Source organism: Anas platyrhynchos, chromosome 2, assembly GCF_047663525.1.
Source record: "Anas platyrhynchos isolate ZD024472 breed Pekin duck chromosome 2, IASCAAS_PekinDuck_T2T, whole genome shotgun sequence".
Lineage (NCBI taxonomy): Eukaryota > Metazoa > Chordata > Aves > Anseriformes > Anatidae > Anas > Anas platyrhynchos.
The window spans coordinates 22,122,185-22,140,280 of NC_092588.1; the positions used below are offsets into that span (position 1 = coordinate 22,122,185).

Consider the following 18,096-nt stretch of genomic DNA (forward strand, 5'->3'; position numbering starts at 1 on the left):
ATGATTGAAAACAATTTTTTTAATGAACAACTCAGGACTTCTTTTTGTATCAGACATATAAAGTTTACCCCAAAGCAACAAGACTTTTGATGTTAGATTGTCTTTTTTTTTTTAAGCTGTGATATACAAAACACAACATGTGGTCTAAATATATGCCACGGAACATGCAGCAGTATTAAACAAAACAAACAGTTAAGACAAAGTCCATAAGTCAGTTAACACTTGGTCAGCAGCCTGACTTCTTGGGACTAGTCAGATATGCTTTTACCATATTTTATATTCTTTATGTACCTGTTGAGGTTGATCTCGATGGGTTCCGCTCTTCCCTCTGGGGCCAAGGTTATAATTATTGTTCCACACTGATGGGCAATGTCCACATAAACATAGCCAAAGCCAGTTAAGAACACAATCTAGTGGAGAGAGGTAAACACATAGAGAATGCTACTGAAAATCTTATTTTTAATCTGTCGAAATTTGAATTAATACTATTAACGCATTCTGGTTGAGATCTTCTACTCAAATCATAATACTTATCAGGAAAAAAAAAAAAAGAAACAGATTTCAGTAGTTCAGAAAATAATAGCTCTGATATTTAAAATATTTCAGCTCTACAGCTAGATGATATTTGCACCTCATCCTTTAGCTGAATACATTTTAATGAGAAACTACTCTTCCAGGAATAAGCAAGATATGCTGCGGGGGGGAGTTATGTTAGTAAAGAGTAAAGCAAAAATTTTAATTTGTGATTTTGGACTAAAGAGAAAGGCATACTCCTGGAGCTCTGCAAAATCCCACCTTCTTCTCTAGAAAACAAACCCTAAGTTAACATTATGCTGCTATGCTGTAGCTCAGAGCTGGTTAGATGAATGACTGATAGCACGATGCAAAACACATGACAGCAAAATTATAAAAACTAAGGCTAAAAAATAAGTAATGTTGCGGATTCATGACAACTTGCTTAACAACTCAACACTGAGCAAATTTTTAAGCCATCTACACCGGTTTTGTGTGAACACCTTCACATGCAAGATGCTGTCACAAAGAAATTCCAGGAGTCCATTGGAGAGTTTAAAAGGTCTAAAAAGTCAGGAAAATGGGAACTTGACAACAGGCTTGTGTCTTGCTTGTACAGATGTGCAAATGTTCATTCTGACCAAGTTGCCTTTAGGATTAAACAGTCTTGTTTAAAACATGACATTGTTTTTGGAGCTTAATTGTGTGGTATCACCATGTAAGTTTTGTGTTTCCCCGAATATAAAAATTCAAGGTCTTTTTCAGTTTAGAAGACTCACAGCAGTCCTTGTTAGTACAAGCTGGATTCTCTTGTAGTCCCTACTATCAACACAATGATTTACTAGACTGTAATGACAGAATCATTTAAAGGAACGTAAACTCAGGGAATATCACAAAGATAAAGGGCTAGCACAGGTGAAATAAACAGTGTTTGTCTTGAGCAGTATTTATTGCTGTTAACAAGTCACCAGAAGGAAAAGCACTTGGAAATTCAGTAGGATCAGCACTTAAATTGTTTCTAACTTAAACTGTTACCTGTACAGAATAACATTGTATAGATAATTTTCATTCATCAAATTACATCTTCTGAGAATTTTGAGAATTCGTCTGAGAATCACATGTAAAATAATTTAATTAACCATGTCAACTTTAATCCTTTGCTTATCTGAAAGTTATTTTCAATCCCGCATTATGGAATTGGTGAAAAAAGGAGATTTACTGACTTTTCGGTGCAATCTCATTATTTTGTTAACTGTCATGGATCTTAAAGATTGGTCATTTAAATTCTAATCTCAGATAATTCTGGTGATGGACAGCAGAGATAAATACCTTAAGTTTTAGTAAATTGGTAACATTTTCTTCTACGTATTAGTAACATATTCTAAGAGAACATTATTAAGAAGTATCTATCTGAGATTAGACAGAAGGAGCACAAATTACTTAAGATCATCTAAAGTTCCAGTTATTTCACAATCTCAACCACGTTGTATGTGAAGTCAAACCTAAAGCTATTAGCATATTAATTATTTATTTTTATTTATAGTTTTCTAAGAGAAAAACTGACTGAGAAATCCTGGGGAAACTCTCTACATGTAAACCCTAAAACTTCAGTAACAGAAGGCTACAATTTTTATTTGGAGAGTTCTTCAAGTAGACAATGATCCCCAAATGTTGTCTTAGCATCTAATTCCTTCTAGGAGCCAGATACTTATAAAGAACCCTGGTCTGGCATAACATTAATGACTGAAATTTGAAACCTCGCATTGCTTGACTGGCTTGCTGAATGAAACCGAACTACTTGCTATATAACATAACACTCAATAATCAAGAGCATTTTGTGATTGGTCCCCAGGGAAAACATCTGAAACTAGTATTTCTTTCAAAGAGCCAAGCAGTTTATGTTGATTCCATGTAAACTAATGACTTCAAAGATGGAAAAAATTCCCATCAAAAAGAATTACTCCAGTCAAGGAAGTTTTCATTTACCTCAAAACAGGAGAAAAATAACAGAAGGAAAAGCCTTTTTTTTTTTTTATAAAGACATGCTTAGCTTCTGTGAGGACACGGAGAATGACAGTGATGATTCCTACAAGATGTAAAGATAAAAAAACCTGGGATAATGAAGTTACCAAATGGAAGGATTTTCCTGGATCTTGTGTGATTCTTTGCTTCCAGGGACAGGAATTTTCAGGACGGATTTTTCCAGGGAATGCCTCGACCTTGCCACATTGGCCAAAATTAAGTGAAAAACTTCAGCTCTAGAAAGTGTGTATTTTCAATCTATGTTTAAAATCAGCCACTGATAGGGATAAGCCATATTCTACAAATCCCACAGGAAGGGCCTTTGGAAGGAGAGCTCCCAAGACTTAAATAAGAAAAACCAAACAAGGCCAACAGAAAGAATATGCACTTTGCAGAAGAACAATATGCTATGCAGGTCAAAAAGACAGAGATTTATGCTGTAAACTAGGAAATAGTTTATAGATTTACTTGAGTTCCTTGATTGTTGATGTCCACAACATCACTCCATTCATTTACTAATTTGTCAGAAGACATCACTTTCAGAAGAATGCTGGGTAACAAATCTCTTGTTTTGCAATCTGGATAGCTGGAGACTTGATGGTAAAGTTCATGATGAACTGAACATTCAGCTGGAATCTTTCTACAGTAAACTTCAAACTTTGGTGTATCTGCAATGTTATAAAATAAAAGATTAGGTCTCTCTAAAACCTGTATTAAATGAAAACCCATCTATGCTTACAAAAACTAAGTTTCTAAAATACACTGCCTGAAAAATTACTAACAAAGTTATTACCTTTCTATTGGTTTGACTTGTATGCATTTTTTTTCTTCTTCTCTTTATATTATTAAGATTTACATAAATTTCTTTCCACTGATCTTTATATTAACATACTGTAGCTGGAATTTTGAAAATATGTTTTGTTTTAGTTACATTTGCCAATCTGAGTAGATTTACATGTTCCATGGGATCGAACTGATGTCAACAGAATTTCATCATCTACTAGTTTCCTACTACCAAGTCACCTTGGCAGATGGAACCACGGAGACCCAAAAACCTGACCTCATGGTTAGTTTCAATAGCTTCCAGGCTTCAGTATGTTCCAGAGTTTCTCTGTTTGAGGTAGACCTTCATGTAGGCATCAACTTCTTTTTTTAATGAGAACACATAGTAAATTCATCTTTGTACTGGAAATCCAATAAAATTATTCATACTACAACAGCATATTGTTTCTGATTACTGCATACTACATACCTTTGAAGTTCTCCTGTACAAGCAATGAAATGGAGCACCTGTTGTGGATAATTATACGAGGACTTGGATCTTCTGTAAGTGTTAGGTATGTCACACCAAGATGCTCTTGATAAGTCAGCGTTATAGCTCTAAAACAGAAGAAGATGACTTGGATATATAAGGTGTTTTTTTTTTTTTTTTTTTTATGAACTTTGTATGTATTATTACTCTGTACACATAAAAACATTCAGAACTACCATCTATAAGATTCTTTATGATCAAGTTCCAATGCAACCAATACTTATGCACTTAGGCAAGTACCTGTCTTCACTAAGCACTACACTTAAATGACCATGTAGAAATACCATTAAACATAACAGTAAAGAAAAAATCATTTCATAGAAACTACTCACGAGTTAAATGGAGCATGTGTGTTTGCAAGATTAGAGCCCTCGCCAGCACAGATTTATATTAAATTAAAAACATGAGATTGTAAGCCCAAATTTTTAACATAAATCTTTAAAATTTTCCAGAAGAATTTGCACGCATACTTCTGTGATACTCATGAAAGATATTTTTAACAAATACATAAATCTGTAACTGACTACTCCCCTGGAATGATCCACAATGCTATTGCCCTTTCAAACACTGATGTTATAGATCATCACTACATAAATTTTCAAAATGAAAATGAATTAACTGTATACTACTCATTAGCTACTTGAATATAAACTAATATAAACACAAATTCTTTTTTTTTGCATGTGCAAATTTATTGGCTATTTCTAAAAAAAACTTCACCTCTTGGTGATATTGAAATCCAAACGCTCTCAAAATTTTATTGAGATCCTCTATAGCGGTCTCATAATTACAAGGAATTCTTTCCTTGTTCTTCACATTTTTTTTTTTTAATTGAAGTCTGTGTGGAATTCTTTAGCATCCACAATCTCTCTTAGATTCTGCAGAGGAACCATATGAGGGATTGAATGATATCAAATACTTCAGGCAAGAGAAAGATTAGATGGATGATAATTTATACTGATGTAGTTTCTCTAATTTGAGCAGCTTGTTTCTTATTTATACCAATACAAGCATGTATAGATTTATATATCAGATCTGAGAATTAAAACTGGGTACTGACATGGAAGAAGCAAATGCACAGGCAGTGAAAGCCATGTGGCCTAGGAAGAGCAAAGATGTGTAGGGATGGGATCAGGAAAGCCAAAGCACTGATGGAACTGAACTTGGCAAGAGTTGCAAATAACAAGAAGGAATTCTGTAGGTACATTGGTCAGAGAAGAAAGGCCAGTGAGAGTGTACCCCCTCTGATAAGAGGGGTGAACTGGTAACAACAGACATGGAGAAGGCTTAGGTACTCAACAACTTCTTTGCCTCAGTCTTCATTGAGGATCAGACTTCCTACATCTCTCAAGTCCCTGAACCTCTAGGCAGGGACTGAGGGAGCGAAGTCCTTCCCATTGTAAGCAATGACCAGGTTTGAGACCTCCTGATGAAACTGAACAAGTACAAGTCTATGGGGCCTGATGCCATGCTGTGAACACATGCTGAGACAGCTCGGGATGGTCAGCCTGGGGAAGAGAAGGCTCCGGGGAAATCTCACTGCAGCCCTTCAGTATTTAAAGAGGGCTTATAAAAAAGATGCAGAGTGACTTTTTACATGGCCAGATACTGATACGACAAGGGTGAATGGTTTAAACTAAAAGAGGGGAGATTTAGATGAGATGTTAGGAGGAAATTCTTCTCTCAGAGGCTGGTGAGGTACTGGAACAGGTTGCCCATAGAAGCAACCTGTTCCATCCAACCAGGGATGGATGCCCCATCCCTGGAAGTGTTCAAGGACAAGTTGAAGGGGGCCCTGGGCAACCTGATCTAGTGGGTGGCATCCCTGTCCATGGCAGCCGGATAGGAGTTAGATGGGCTTTAAGGTCCCCTCCAACCTAATCCATTCTATGCTATGATTCTACGGTCCGATATGTAATAGGACTTCTATTTTTAACTAACTGGATGCATTTGTTTGGAAGCAGAATGCATATTTAAATATTTCAAGCTTTAAAACTTGGAAATCTCTCCCTGTTATACTCTTAAAATAGTTTCTCCCCTGTATCACTTTTCCTGTTTTTCTCTTATTATGCTTACTAAAATGTATTTTTACCTTCTATAATCAAAAACTACATTTTTGTATTGTATTACTACACATTGTCCCTCAAGTTTTAAATTGTTCCAAAAAAATAGAAAAGACCATAATCTCAAACATAAACTTTCCATTCTCTTACTTTGTATGCATAGATAAATAGCAGCCCATACATCATAAAAATCATACAACTTGTACATGACCAAAACATTAAACCATTTATAATAAAAACAGCAAAACCATCAAAAGATAACAATTTTTAAATTAAAGTAAGACTTGCCTTTACATATGGGTGGCATGTGTTAATCTGACTTTTGAGTTAATCTCTTATGATTTGTTATTAGCCGAGGCTTTATAACAACAAGGGAAGTTCACTATTCATGACTGTTCAGTGTCTACCTTCAGCAAACTGTACCTGGTACAAAATCCACTTTCATTACGAACCCCTATGGGCACTGCCACGCTCTGTCTTGGAAACTCCTGTTTAATCACAGCTGGTAGGCTCCAGAACTCAGAACTGCCAGCACAGCCACCTGGACTGAAACTCAGCAGCATGCGTTTTTGAGTAGGAGGCGTCCCTGAAGTTAATGGACTGGCGTCCGACATCAGGTCCCAGCACGGCACAGAAGTCAGGGTTTCAGTGGGTGGTGCCCCAGCCGGACTGACGCTGAACACAGTGCTGTCTGGTGAGTGGAATTCCTGGAAAGAAAAGAGATGGTAGTAAGGGGACATGCTGGCTCATAACGGGACTTTTATACACGCTGATATTGCACAGAACAGTTGTAGGTAGCCAATTGGCCACAACTAACTATAAGTTGCACTGAGTCTAATGCATTAAAAGATATTTGGCCAAAATCTGTCTCCAGTTATACTTAAGCAGTTCACTGAACACAGTTATCTACAGCCCACTCTCAGTTGCACAAAATAACTCTACCAAAAGCAACAGTTACATCACTGTAAAATAACTGTGAGAAGAAAATCCATTGATAGATATAAAACTAGTAATGGATTTTAGCCTCAGCATTCTTCCAATTCCCCTTAAATTCCCCATAAGACTACCACAAAATGCACAATGCACAAATTTAGATGCTGATGTAAAGAAAACTAATGCAGAAGTAAAACAATACAGAAATAGGGAACTTTAAAAATACATATATCTGCCAAATCCTTTAGCAAGTTTGACTGAGAATTTTTTCCACATATTTTACAATAAATGTAATCTTCAATAAATATATATAAATGGTTGATTAAAATATATTGACCATGCATACATTTTGGTTCCTGTAAGCTAGTTCTTAAATATACTGTGAGATTATTAGAAAACTGATATTCACGATTTGATGCAGTTCACTGAAATACATAAACTTTGGGCACGTCTCTAGTTCTGCAGCTTTGTTCAGATAACTGGAATCTTCCCAAAAGGATAACAAAAACTTTTCAGCCTGCCAGGCCAATATACCTCTTTTACACGCAAACTCAGTAAAAATTCTCAGAACAATTTCAACAGCTACTACGGATTATGCTGCCTATTTTACAGAAATGGCCATTAGTGTTTGAACAGATGGAGAACAGGCAGAACTAATTCTGCAACGTGCAAGAATCTCCTGCTTTGCACAGATTTTGATCACAGTTAATTACTGCACTTGAATTTGCCTAGGATTCTGTATTTTAAACTGAAGCGATATACCATAAGCTAGCACTATTATGTCTAATGATTTCTGTTCAAGTTCTGATATATGCAGTTAAATATAAATGCCCCTGTAAAGCACATGACAAACAAAAACAGTATTTACTTTACCTCTTCTCCTGAGTATGGTTTGGAAATACAAAGCTGTGGCCGATAATAGATTTGATATGATGTATCATTGATTATTGTTGTCTTATCTTCTATCTGTAGAATTTGTATGCCTTGTTGAACCATAGAAGAAATGCAGAACTGACACAACTGTAAGGTAACAATAATGAAGATGATCAGATCACACATAAAAGCATGAAATATTGAAATACACTGACAGAACTGCCCCTTAAGACTAAACTCATTTAAGACATAACTCTGGAAGTCCTTTCTACATTCATGTACGTTTTAACTGAAGCCATATCACGTATTTCTGAAATTGCATCTGTCAATGTTTTTCAAACAAGATTGAGAAATCATTAATTCTTCTTCCAGGAAGTCTTGTATCTTGATGAGCTGGACAGAATGTTTCTGACTATCGAATGCTTTAAATTATTCTTCATACACTGTTTATATTCTTGTTATGTTTTACATGTATTAACATAATTAGGGAAGAGTTTTTACGCTACATACATTTGATTGTTTTCATCTGCTGTATGATTTTTTATTAAAGTTATATGATTTTCTCCTAACCTTTTGATGACCTGGAAAAGCACCAAGTTTTATTTCAGCTTCAACAAAACCTTCTTCGTCCAGTGTTACCACTTCCCCATTCTCAGCATCCTTCCATTTCGGGGAGGTCACATTATGGACCAGTTTGATTGCGACTGATTTGTGCACAGTATTAGTATTTGCCCAGTATATTCCAAGCTGAAAAGCTTCCTGTAAGTGAAAAATGACCAGTTATCACTTGTTGATAATTCGATACATTTCTACTACAGTTAAATATAGTTTCCAGTATGTGGCCAGTCTCATTTCCTGCCTTTCTCCCTCTGATTCTTTCTACACTGTACAAGGAAAGATGAAACCACAATGTGTATAAGGGACTGATCCAGACAGTGGAATCAAGACTTCAGGCTACACTGAGATGTGTTAATAGGCAGACCTTTTGTTTATTAACACACATTCATGGGGAAAAAGAAGGACAGCAAAATAAACAGGAAGTATCAAATTGTCCAACTTGGAATTGACTAATTGTTCTGTTAAATTATTTTAATCCCTTCAAAAATAAACAATACTAGGGTTGTAATAAAAACTAGACATGCATGATGAAGCTAAGGTATGTGAGAAGATCCATTAGACAAAACTCTAATTTTCAAGATGTCAGGCATCCTAAAGAACTGTCCCCATTTGTAATTCACCCTGTCTTGCTGTCAAGACTGATCCACTGCTATCAAGTATGTCATTGTGACCCACTCTTACTCAGCATGGCGAATTTCTGTTGTTATTTCTACTTCTGATCATACGAGTAACAGACATAGTGACTGGAAGGTGGGAATCATCTGGATTAGTAAGCATGTTCAGAACCAGGATATTAAGCAGAATTGTGCCTCTTAAATGGGAGTTACCTCAAAGTTGGGGGGTATAATTACTTTCCCAGTAGGTACTTGAAGCACTATCTTTTCTCCTTCAAACAGCCAGAGGTCCCACTTGGACTGATTGATTAGCAAAGCCCAGGGTAGGAGTTCTATCAGCAGAGTTTTAACACATGGTTTCCACACTGACAGCTTTACCCGCATTGGACTGTCCCATTGGGAGAGTTGTTCATTGCTGTTCAAAAACAAATAAACGAAACGATAAAGTCAAGGAATAAATTCCAAATTCAAGATTACAAATGACATGCACTCATTTTCATATTTTGCAAGGCTTTACCTTTTATGAAACAGAAAAACAGTCTCCTCTTACCATTCTGGAACATACTGAGATGGTTTCAGACAGAGCTAGCTGCTCGTAGGTTATAAAGACATATTTTAAACTGCACAAACTCAGCCTAAATTTGATCAATTAAATAAATGCCTTAGAAATAGAATTACTGCTGTCCTCCAGAATGAAACCTGTGACTTCTGTAGTCATAAAATCAAATTTCAATTTTATTTTTCTTTGTGAAACCCCTTCTCCCCTGTTTCCCTGCTGAAACACAGCTGCCGAATACACAGCCTCTACAGCTGCAGTAAAAAAAAAGTTGTATTCACAAAAATATAGTTTCATTTCTTTAATCCTTGGACTGATGCAATCTTCTCAGTGTAATCAAGAGTAGCCCCTAGGCTAACCTAAAGTTTTTCCTGCCTGCAACCCATTCTGCAGCTTACATACAGGAATCATATAATTACTGAAAACATATTCAATGTTGATCCCCTATAGTCTTCTTGAACTTGATTTCACAAAGTTGACTACGCAAACATGCACCATGCAGAGCTTTTTGTAACAAAGAAAATGTTATAAATAGTATTTCTGGGGTGCTTTTCTGGGGATGGTGGGGTGGCTACAGAAGACAGGAAGCACAACAAAAAATTTCCAAACTGATCAAAACTATAGCTAGTTCAGAAAACACTGTTGCTTAAAAATACATTTGGAATAATCTAATGAAAAATAATGAACAAATAATAAGAAGTCCAATTCAAGCTATGACATATTCTCAGTTGACCTAACTGTGCAAAGGACATAGGTTGACCTATTAAGGTGAGTGCATTAAAGGTTCATTAAGGGTCTTGACAATCCTTACCTTTAGTAAGGAAAGTTGTTCAGATGCATAGAGTTTATCCTTGCTCAAGACTCAAAACACTAGTTATTGAGTTGCACTATTAGGTCATTTGCTTGGAATTTCATTAACAAAGTTTTGTAGGAAAAACAGGTATCAATCAGTTTCATGAAGATGAAGAGAGTAACCTAGAAATGGGTCAGACCAAAGATCCATCCAGCCTACTATCCCTACAGCAATGACTCTGACATTGGTCAGTAACAGATGTCTACAAAACTGTGAAAAGACAGCTGGCATATTCTGATGCTCTGCCAGTACATTCTCCCAGCCTCCAACAATCTGTGATTGAGGGAGTTATTCAGCAGTAAGCGATACCTTTGTGCTTAATGATATGGATGGCAAAGTTAGTCAGCTTCCTAGATGCTTTACTTCAACTAACAATTGTATCTTTTGAAAGACCATTTTTTATTTGAAAAAACAATGCAACAACCACGAAGAAGGTTTAGCAAAGAATTACCTGTCTGAATCCTTCCTATTATACGGCCACGCAGGCTGGCGAGGATTAGCAGTGCCATAAAACTCAGAGAGGATCTGGTTGACATTGCCACCTGGATGGGATTTAGTTGCTATCTGTTTAATAAGTGTGGTTGAGATAGGGACTGCACACTCTGATGGATCGTCTTCCTCCCTGTCATTGAAAACAGCTTCAGTCACTTACAGAACAAGATAAAGTACTGGCAGCTCTAACATTTTCTTTAATGAAGCTTTCCAAGCATATTCTGCAACAGAAACATTCTCAAGGTAACTGTGGATGAATCAAAGCTATGTTGTTTAATAAGGTACTGAGCATCTACAGACATGCATGAATTTGTTATGATACTGTAATGACCTTTTGTGTCTGAGACCCTGGGAACTTAAGAATAATCTCAAAGAACAGTTCAAGAGAAGTTAGGAATTTACTTTTCAAAACACAAAAACATGCATGGTTTAAGCAAACAAATGCCAACATACTTAATATAGTGATCCTAAATTTAATTTTTCCTATCATATAATTTCAGACGACTTATGATAGTTTTGTTGCACCTCCTCTGCGTATACTGTACTCCTCAAAATACTGCACCAGAAGTTAAAGTGTAATTGATTTCTTCTTTTCTATACAAATGAACCATTTTAAAAGAAAGTGAGTATTATACCTAGCTTGAAATGTCAGGTGGTGAGTAAGATCAGGTTCTATATTTTGCAGTGCTTTCTCTTGTCCTTTCCCTGGAACCACCTGTGTTTCATTCAATCCCAGACTTCTTTTTTCTAAATGTATGATAATAGGGTCTGGAAGATGGCTCCTTACAATGAAAAGAGGGCTGAAAACAATCTACAAAAAGAAAAAAATATACCAATTTCATGCTGATTTTATTTCAGGATTACATCTGTTGAAACAAGCTATTGAGAAATCTTTCTGCCCTTAATTTATTATATGGCGTATAAGATGGAAACATTTAGATTTCAGAGGCATTAAATGTACTTACTATTCGTTGTTGCACATGAGAGTTGGGCTCTAAAGTCAAAACTGTGCACCACACATATGTAATTGAACTCTTTGAGGATGGTACCTGTATGCAGATAGATCAGCATTATGCCAAAATTATTTCAAGCTGGTAATACTGAACATTTTATCATTTCAAACAGAACTTTGTAAGGTTCCCAGTTCTCACGGACATTTTTAATATTATATTCTAAATATCTATTTCTAGACATACCTGAATGACAGTGCTGTGTTCTGTATCTTTAGAGCTTAGACATACATCTCGAGACCAGTCTTCATCTCCTGTAGCCTTCACACTCAGCTCAGTGAGCTCATTGTCTTCTAGGACAAACGAAGGCAACTTCTGCTTGGCTGCAAGGCAGTTGGTGTGTTCTTTTACGACTGCCTGTCCATCCTGACTAATGTAATGCTGAACCACCTTCAGTTCAATACTTTCTGAAAGGTAACTACAGACTGTCTGTCTTCCGCAGATTAGGATCTAAAACACACAGAAATATGCAGGTCATATATAAACAATTGCAAAAAGGAAAGGTCAAAATTGAATTATAGAGTGAAAACCTGTGCAAGAATACTCTATCTTAGCATTCTGATTTTGTTAGATTTTCCCAAGCACTGCTAAAGGCAGTGAAAGGTAAAATGTTATTTTTATTGGCCAAATGTATGTGCAATTTCACAGAAACCTAGGCATTAAGAATCTCGAAGTACTGCTAAAGCAATATCTGGGTTTGAAAGACACATGCAACATATCCACTTTCATTCCCACTGAATGCAGCCTATGGCTGACATTATTCTGGTTCTGATTTTAAGGATACTCTGATGGTCTCTGAATACTACATCCTTTTTGAGTAGACACAATGATGTACTTCAGAAGTAAGGTTTCCACTCACACCTCATATTCTCATCACAATCCACAGATCCAGACCTTTCAATAGGTTTGCTGTTTCAAAGCTTATAATTCCACTAAATGGCTGTGCCATATTTCCGTATTTAAGTGCATCCACCTAGAAAATGACCATATAGACTCACGAGTTGTTGTTGTCTATAGTACATGAGTTATTTCTCATAAAACATATATCTGACTTTTTCTAAGGTGTACCAAGAAACGGTATTCTGTGTATATCCCTATTACAACTACCTTCATTTGCTTTTCACTAATGAGGCTATGCACCATAGCTACAACCTAACAAGGAAAGTCTCAGCAGGGCTTTCAGCAAAGCCAGGAACTGTTCTTGCCTGATCAGCTATATTTCTTTGCACAACATGAGGCACTCTGCCATATCCATGAGCTGAACATGTTATGTCCACCCCATGTTTTGGCTCCTGCCAATGCTGGCAGAATGACTGCAGTGTTATCAGAGATCTCTATACAACGATTGTATGTGAAAAATTACATTTTCAAATGTTAACTTGGTCCTTACTCTTTTAATAATAAAAAGACCTGAATTACACCCTGGAATAAAAAAAGAACAGTTTCTTAACTAACTAAAGTTCTTCTGCTCAAGAGCTTAACACATCCAAGAAATTGTGGAAGTTATCACTGTCAGGATTCAGTAACCATGCAAAGGCAGGTTTATGGAAACATGCATGTAAAATATGTGGTGATAACAGCTTTTATATGTTAAGATCCACACGATAGTGAATTCTTACAGAAGAGTTGTAAAAACTCCTTTAATGAGACCAGAATACTGTTATAATTGCTTTTTTGCAGGTCCCACTAGGAAAGGAATAATAAGGTGACTTATTCATGAATAAACAATGGTTTAAGTCACTCAGATTAAGTTATTTTTTCCAAGCAGGATCAAATACTTACTTGTTTTTGTACTCCACTGAGCTGTTGAACCTTGATAATAAGTGATGCCGTTCGGCCCTTGTACTGAATAGTACGAATAAAGGTCCCTGTATTGTCCACACTGAATGGCTCAGACCACCGCCAGTTTCCCCAGCCTTCGATACAGATGTGTAACAGCTGGAAAGAAAACAATTACTACTTCAATACATAAGCACCCTTGCAGTAGGATAGGAATTCCCATGATAGGGAAATATTCTTGTTTTTAAAACTCAGTAATGCTAAGCACACCAATTCTCTGAATGATTCACTTATTCTGTGATTTCAGATACAAACAGAAGAATGAACAATACCGTAAGATGGCTCTGCATCGTGCATTCCTACAAATTACCTGTTTAAATTCTTTGTTTATGGATGGAAAAAATCCTGTACACAACTGTTCAAAAATGTTATGTAGACTAGAGAGCAACAGGAAATAAGATTTCTTTACTGCCCCTAAAATTGGTCTAGAAATCCACCCTCTTTATTACCAGCAAGGTGATTTGGAGAGCAGGTCAGATTTTTGGCCTTCAGGATAGCAGAGTACCCTTCACTTCAGAAGAAGGATGCAAACCTATTTGTATGTATATCTGTAGAGCTCATCCATGTGTTAAATGTATAAGAACGTCGTATATTGCTGAGAGATGGGAAACATTTCATTTCTTATACAAATGTGGTGGCACGTTTAAGCTTGACTGCATGAGAAGAAATTTAACTGCATAATTATACTCCCTGTGTGATTTATTCCGGAAAAGGAGTGGCTTTTTTTCCAGTTTAACTTAAATCACTTCCAGAGCAATAGAGTCTTTCATCATTTGAAGAGCCTTTCATCCACTTACCCACCATACGCACTTACCTCTATCCCATGGAGATTCTTTAAGCCAGAGTAGTGAAAATTGGTACTGTTCCATGTAGGTCAATGAAGTTACATAAATTTACGCCAGCTGAAGATCTGGCTATTTAGCTCTGTATAGATCTTTTGTGGCTGTGCTAGCTTAAGAATGTGAGTTATATATAAGGGATCAAAGCAATAAGCATTCTGGGTAAAATTTATTCTTTGCAGAGGGCCAGCACAGAGTCTAAGCATCACTTAAGTCCTTTAAAACAGTTATATAAAGGCCTTGTGGGAATTCTTTCTTGAGGGTTGAATTTCAGTCTGATTTTGGACATATGACATTAATTAATTTAAGTAATTGGGAACAGGATCAGGCCCAAAGTTTGGTTATTTACACTAGCAAAAATGAAACTTGTAAATATTATGTTCTGCCATGATTTGTTTCCAAAGAGATAGCACTGTCCATAGATCTGGCCAGTTGGACTTCGCGAACGTCTGCAAGTTGGTTTCTTTTCATTGTTTTAAGAAACAACCACAGCAACAACTTTCAAAGATATTACAACTCAGTAGCCTGTTTGCAATTTGTGGTATCCTCAGCACAAGTTACTCACAGAACAAAAACATCCATTCAGTGGGTGGCTTTTGAATTTGCAAGAGTGATGACTGTTGCATTCAGATTCAAATTAGTTTTATGCTGGAAGCACAAAGGCTAGTATGTGCCAGTGGGTGCATGGGCATGCGTTGGGGTATGTACATGCGTGGGCACTTCTTTATATTCAAGAATACATTGAGGGAACTGTGCACTAGGACACTCAAACTCATAAACAAACACATTGCTTTGATACTTGAGTATTAGTTACAGAAAAGGAAAAACAAAGCAAAAAAAAATCCAACTGCAGTGGCTGGAATCAGTTCAGTTTCTTACAGAGGCAGCTGGGAATAAATCTCATCACATATGAAAACTAAGAGAAACAAGAAAACTGTTTGCTTTGGAGAGACTGGTAGCTGGAAATGACAGCCAAGTAATGAGAAAAGGTACTAAGAAGGCACAAAAAATGTGGTGTGCTCCAAAGATAGATGTCACATGAATGCCATAACTGATGATTAGTAATTGCATGTAGCTCCAAGATTAGGATGTCTCCCACCCTGTATAAACAGCTTTCCTCATGAGTTGAACGTTCCCAAGAAACATGCTGTCAGCTTTCACCGTGTAGTTATTAGCTCACAAATGCTGCCTTACTAATGTTCTTTGCAGCACAATAATTATTGTGCATTTAACTTCATGGTTCGGAAACAAAAATAAAAAAAAGAGATACTGCCATATATTGGCAATTCTCATTTCCTGAACATACTATTTGTACACTGATAACTGTTGCATCCAACAGGGAACAACCTTCATAAATTATTTTAAATATATCTAATATATTTGTATTAATGACATAGTAATATAAAAATTGGATATTGCAAGTTTCCTTGTGAGCCAAGAAACTGCATTACATGAAAACACAAAGGGATCTCCTGGTGAACCAGTTACTTGAATCTGAGATTCCTGCACAGCGTGGCTAGAAGCGATTAGCAAATGACACTAAGTGATATAGAGATATATGGCAGGAAACAAAAATTGAAGTAATTTTAGAAAATTAAGTAATCAGGTGTGAACATTATGTTAGCAGATGCCGTATTAGATGGTATTAGATACTCAACAAGACAGACCTCTAATGTTATAAGCTGACCTAATACTACAGATTCACAGCAATTGCCATGTAACCCCTTTCATTTATCAAGTTTTAAGTAAACACTGAGTATTTCTCAGGAACCGCTTAAAAAAGTTTAACAAATAAAGCTGAGTATGGTATAGGTTAGGAGAAAAAAGAAGTCACAGCAAAAAGGTACAAAATATTAAAGGCACTTCAAAAACATCCTAATGAATATAATCCAGAGACAAATGGCAATTTATAGATTAAAGAGAATTTTCTGCATTTTCTGTTGGGGAAACATAACAGATAAAGCAGAGCTTTTTGTTTGGACTCGATGTTTGTGGGATTTTTAACTCTGAGCCATTATGGATCTCTGTTTTGAAAGGAAAAGAAATTGCCTTCAGGGAGGTAGACTAAGATGAAGCTGTTCCTACCAGAGGGAACGGTTAGAAAAGCTGCATTTTTATCACAGTTCCTTGCAGAATGTTTCCATGCACTCCTCAAAATTTGCTTAGGTTTTCAGCTAGATGTGTGGGTGAAGGATATGATCTGAGTAAATAAAGCTAAGTGTCATATGACAAGGCATGGAGACTAAAATGGGGGATTAAAAATGAGACTAAGAATGGAGCCTGTCCAGAAAAGGCAGCATGTTCCAGCTGTATAAGTAATTCAAAGCTTGTGCCCTCAAAATGCTTAGTGATACAAATTTGATTTCTATTTTGCTTTCTACTTTGCCACTGAAGTCAACTTAGGTTCACTTTCGTTAAATTTTATCTGTTTTCCAGGTGAAACTAGTAAATGCCTTTTGGGAAGAATACGAGAGATGGCTGTAAACTCTGAGGAACTTGAAGGAATCAGGTGAGGAGCTGGTTAGTGTATGGAAGCAGATGATTATTTTCAGAGATATGCAACAGTAAAATAAAAGCTGGGATGATTCAGCAGCATGGAGGAAAATGGAGACCTGGAGATGGGAACTGAATCGTAAAACTTGAAGCTAAAGCAGTTTTTAATTGAAAAAATTAAAAGAGAAGGATGATCTTTATTTTTGGTTGTGTTTTTAGCGATCAGCATTTGGGAAAGCAGTGAATGAAATGTTCATTCTGCACGTTGTCAACTGTAGCACTAATCACCAAAGGTTGAATTTCATTTTGGCTTGATTTTCTCACGGCACCTGGGAGATCTGACCATTTCTATGCCATCACCCCTTGTAAGACAAATGGGTTGAACAGAGGATGGGAGAAAGCAATGTTCATCATCCCCATCTTGGCCAGTAGAAGCATGTCAAACTCAGCAGATAAATTATGACCTTTGGGAGCTCCTGGAGGTATTGTGAGCCTCAACAACCTGCACAGCAGGCCTGAACCTTGCAGGTACAAACTGACTCTAAATACTGTGGAACAGACTTTTGGTTAAAGTATGGCAACCAAATTTTGAAGATTCATGTGTCTCATGGACAATATCAATCCTTATCTTCCCTAGATATCATTTAGAAAGTAATACAGTCTAACCACTGATTTTGAATGTAGATCCTCAGAGGAAAGCAACAACACATTTCTCACTACTGGAATAGTGCAAAATAAAAACTTCCAACCTCCCCACGCCCAATGTTCTGCAAATAACCTGGGGGGGATTATATGAAGTACAAAAGGTTGTGCAGAGCATCTGTAACATCCCTAAACAATAGAACAGGAAAAAACCCCAATAATAACTGATGTATAAGTCACAGCTTCTAAGTCGGAACCCACAGAGTGCTGTATATCATCTTACACTTCACAGGATATAACCCAATACCTGGAAGAATAGCCATTTGGAAATAAATAACAATGAATTATTATCCTGGTGGATATGCAACATAAGTTAAAATTTGGCTTCATTTTTTTTTTTTTCATAGGAGAACGAGGAGGAGGT

At 36.5% G+C, this 18,096-nt stretch overlaps 1 protein-coding gene across 8 annotated transcripts in view; it reads right to left on the bottom strand.

Annotated features, from left to right (window-relative positions):
• The window catches only part of VPS13B (vacuolar protein sorting 13 homolog B), a 465,257-nt gene that overhangs the window by 26,563 nt on the left and 420,598 nt on the right, over positions 1-18,096 (bottom strand). For all 8 annotated transcript variants that reach the window (XM_072034434.1, XM_038173544.2, XM_072034433.1 and 5 more), the window contains 12 exons: positions 13,642-13,797; positions 12,046-12,309; positions 11,815-11,898; positions 11,485-11,660; positions 10,809-10,979; positions 9,162-9,363; positions 8,287-8,475; positions 7,717-7,863; positions 6,334-6,617; positions 3,788-3,915; positions 3,004-3,203; positions 292-410 (listed from right to left, as the gene is read on the bottom strand). In XM_072034434.1, the coding sequence (XP_071890535.1) occupies positions 292-410; positions 3,004-3,203; positions 3,788-3,915; positions 6,334-6,617; positions 7,717-7,863; positions 8,287-8,475; positions 9,162-9,363; positions 10,809-10,979; positions 11,485-11,660; positions 11,815-11,898; positions 12,046-12,309; positions 13,642-13,797 (2,120 nt within the window). The remainder of the gene's footprint in view (positions 1-291; positions 411-3,003; positions 3,204-3,787; positions 3,916-6,333; positions 6,618-7,716; positions 7,864-8,286; positions 8,476-9,161; positions 9,364-10,808; positions 10,980-11,484; positions 11,661-11,814; positions 11,899-12,045; positions 12,310-13,641; positions 13,798-18,096) is intronic.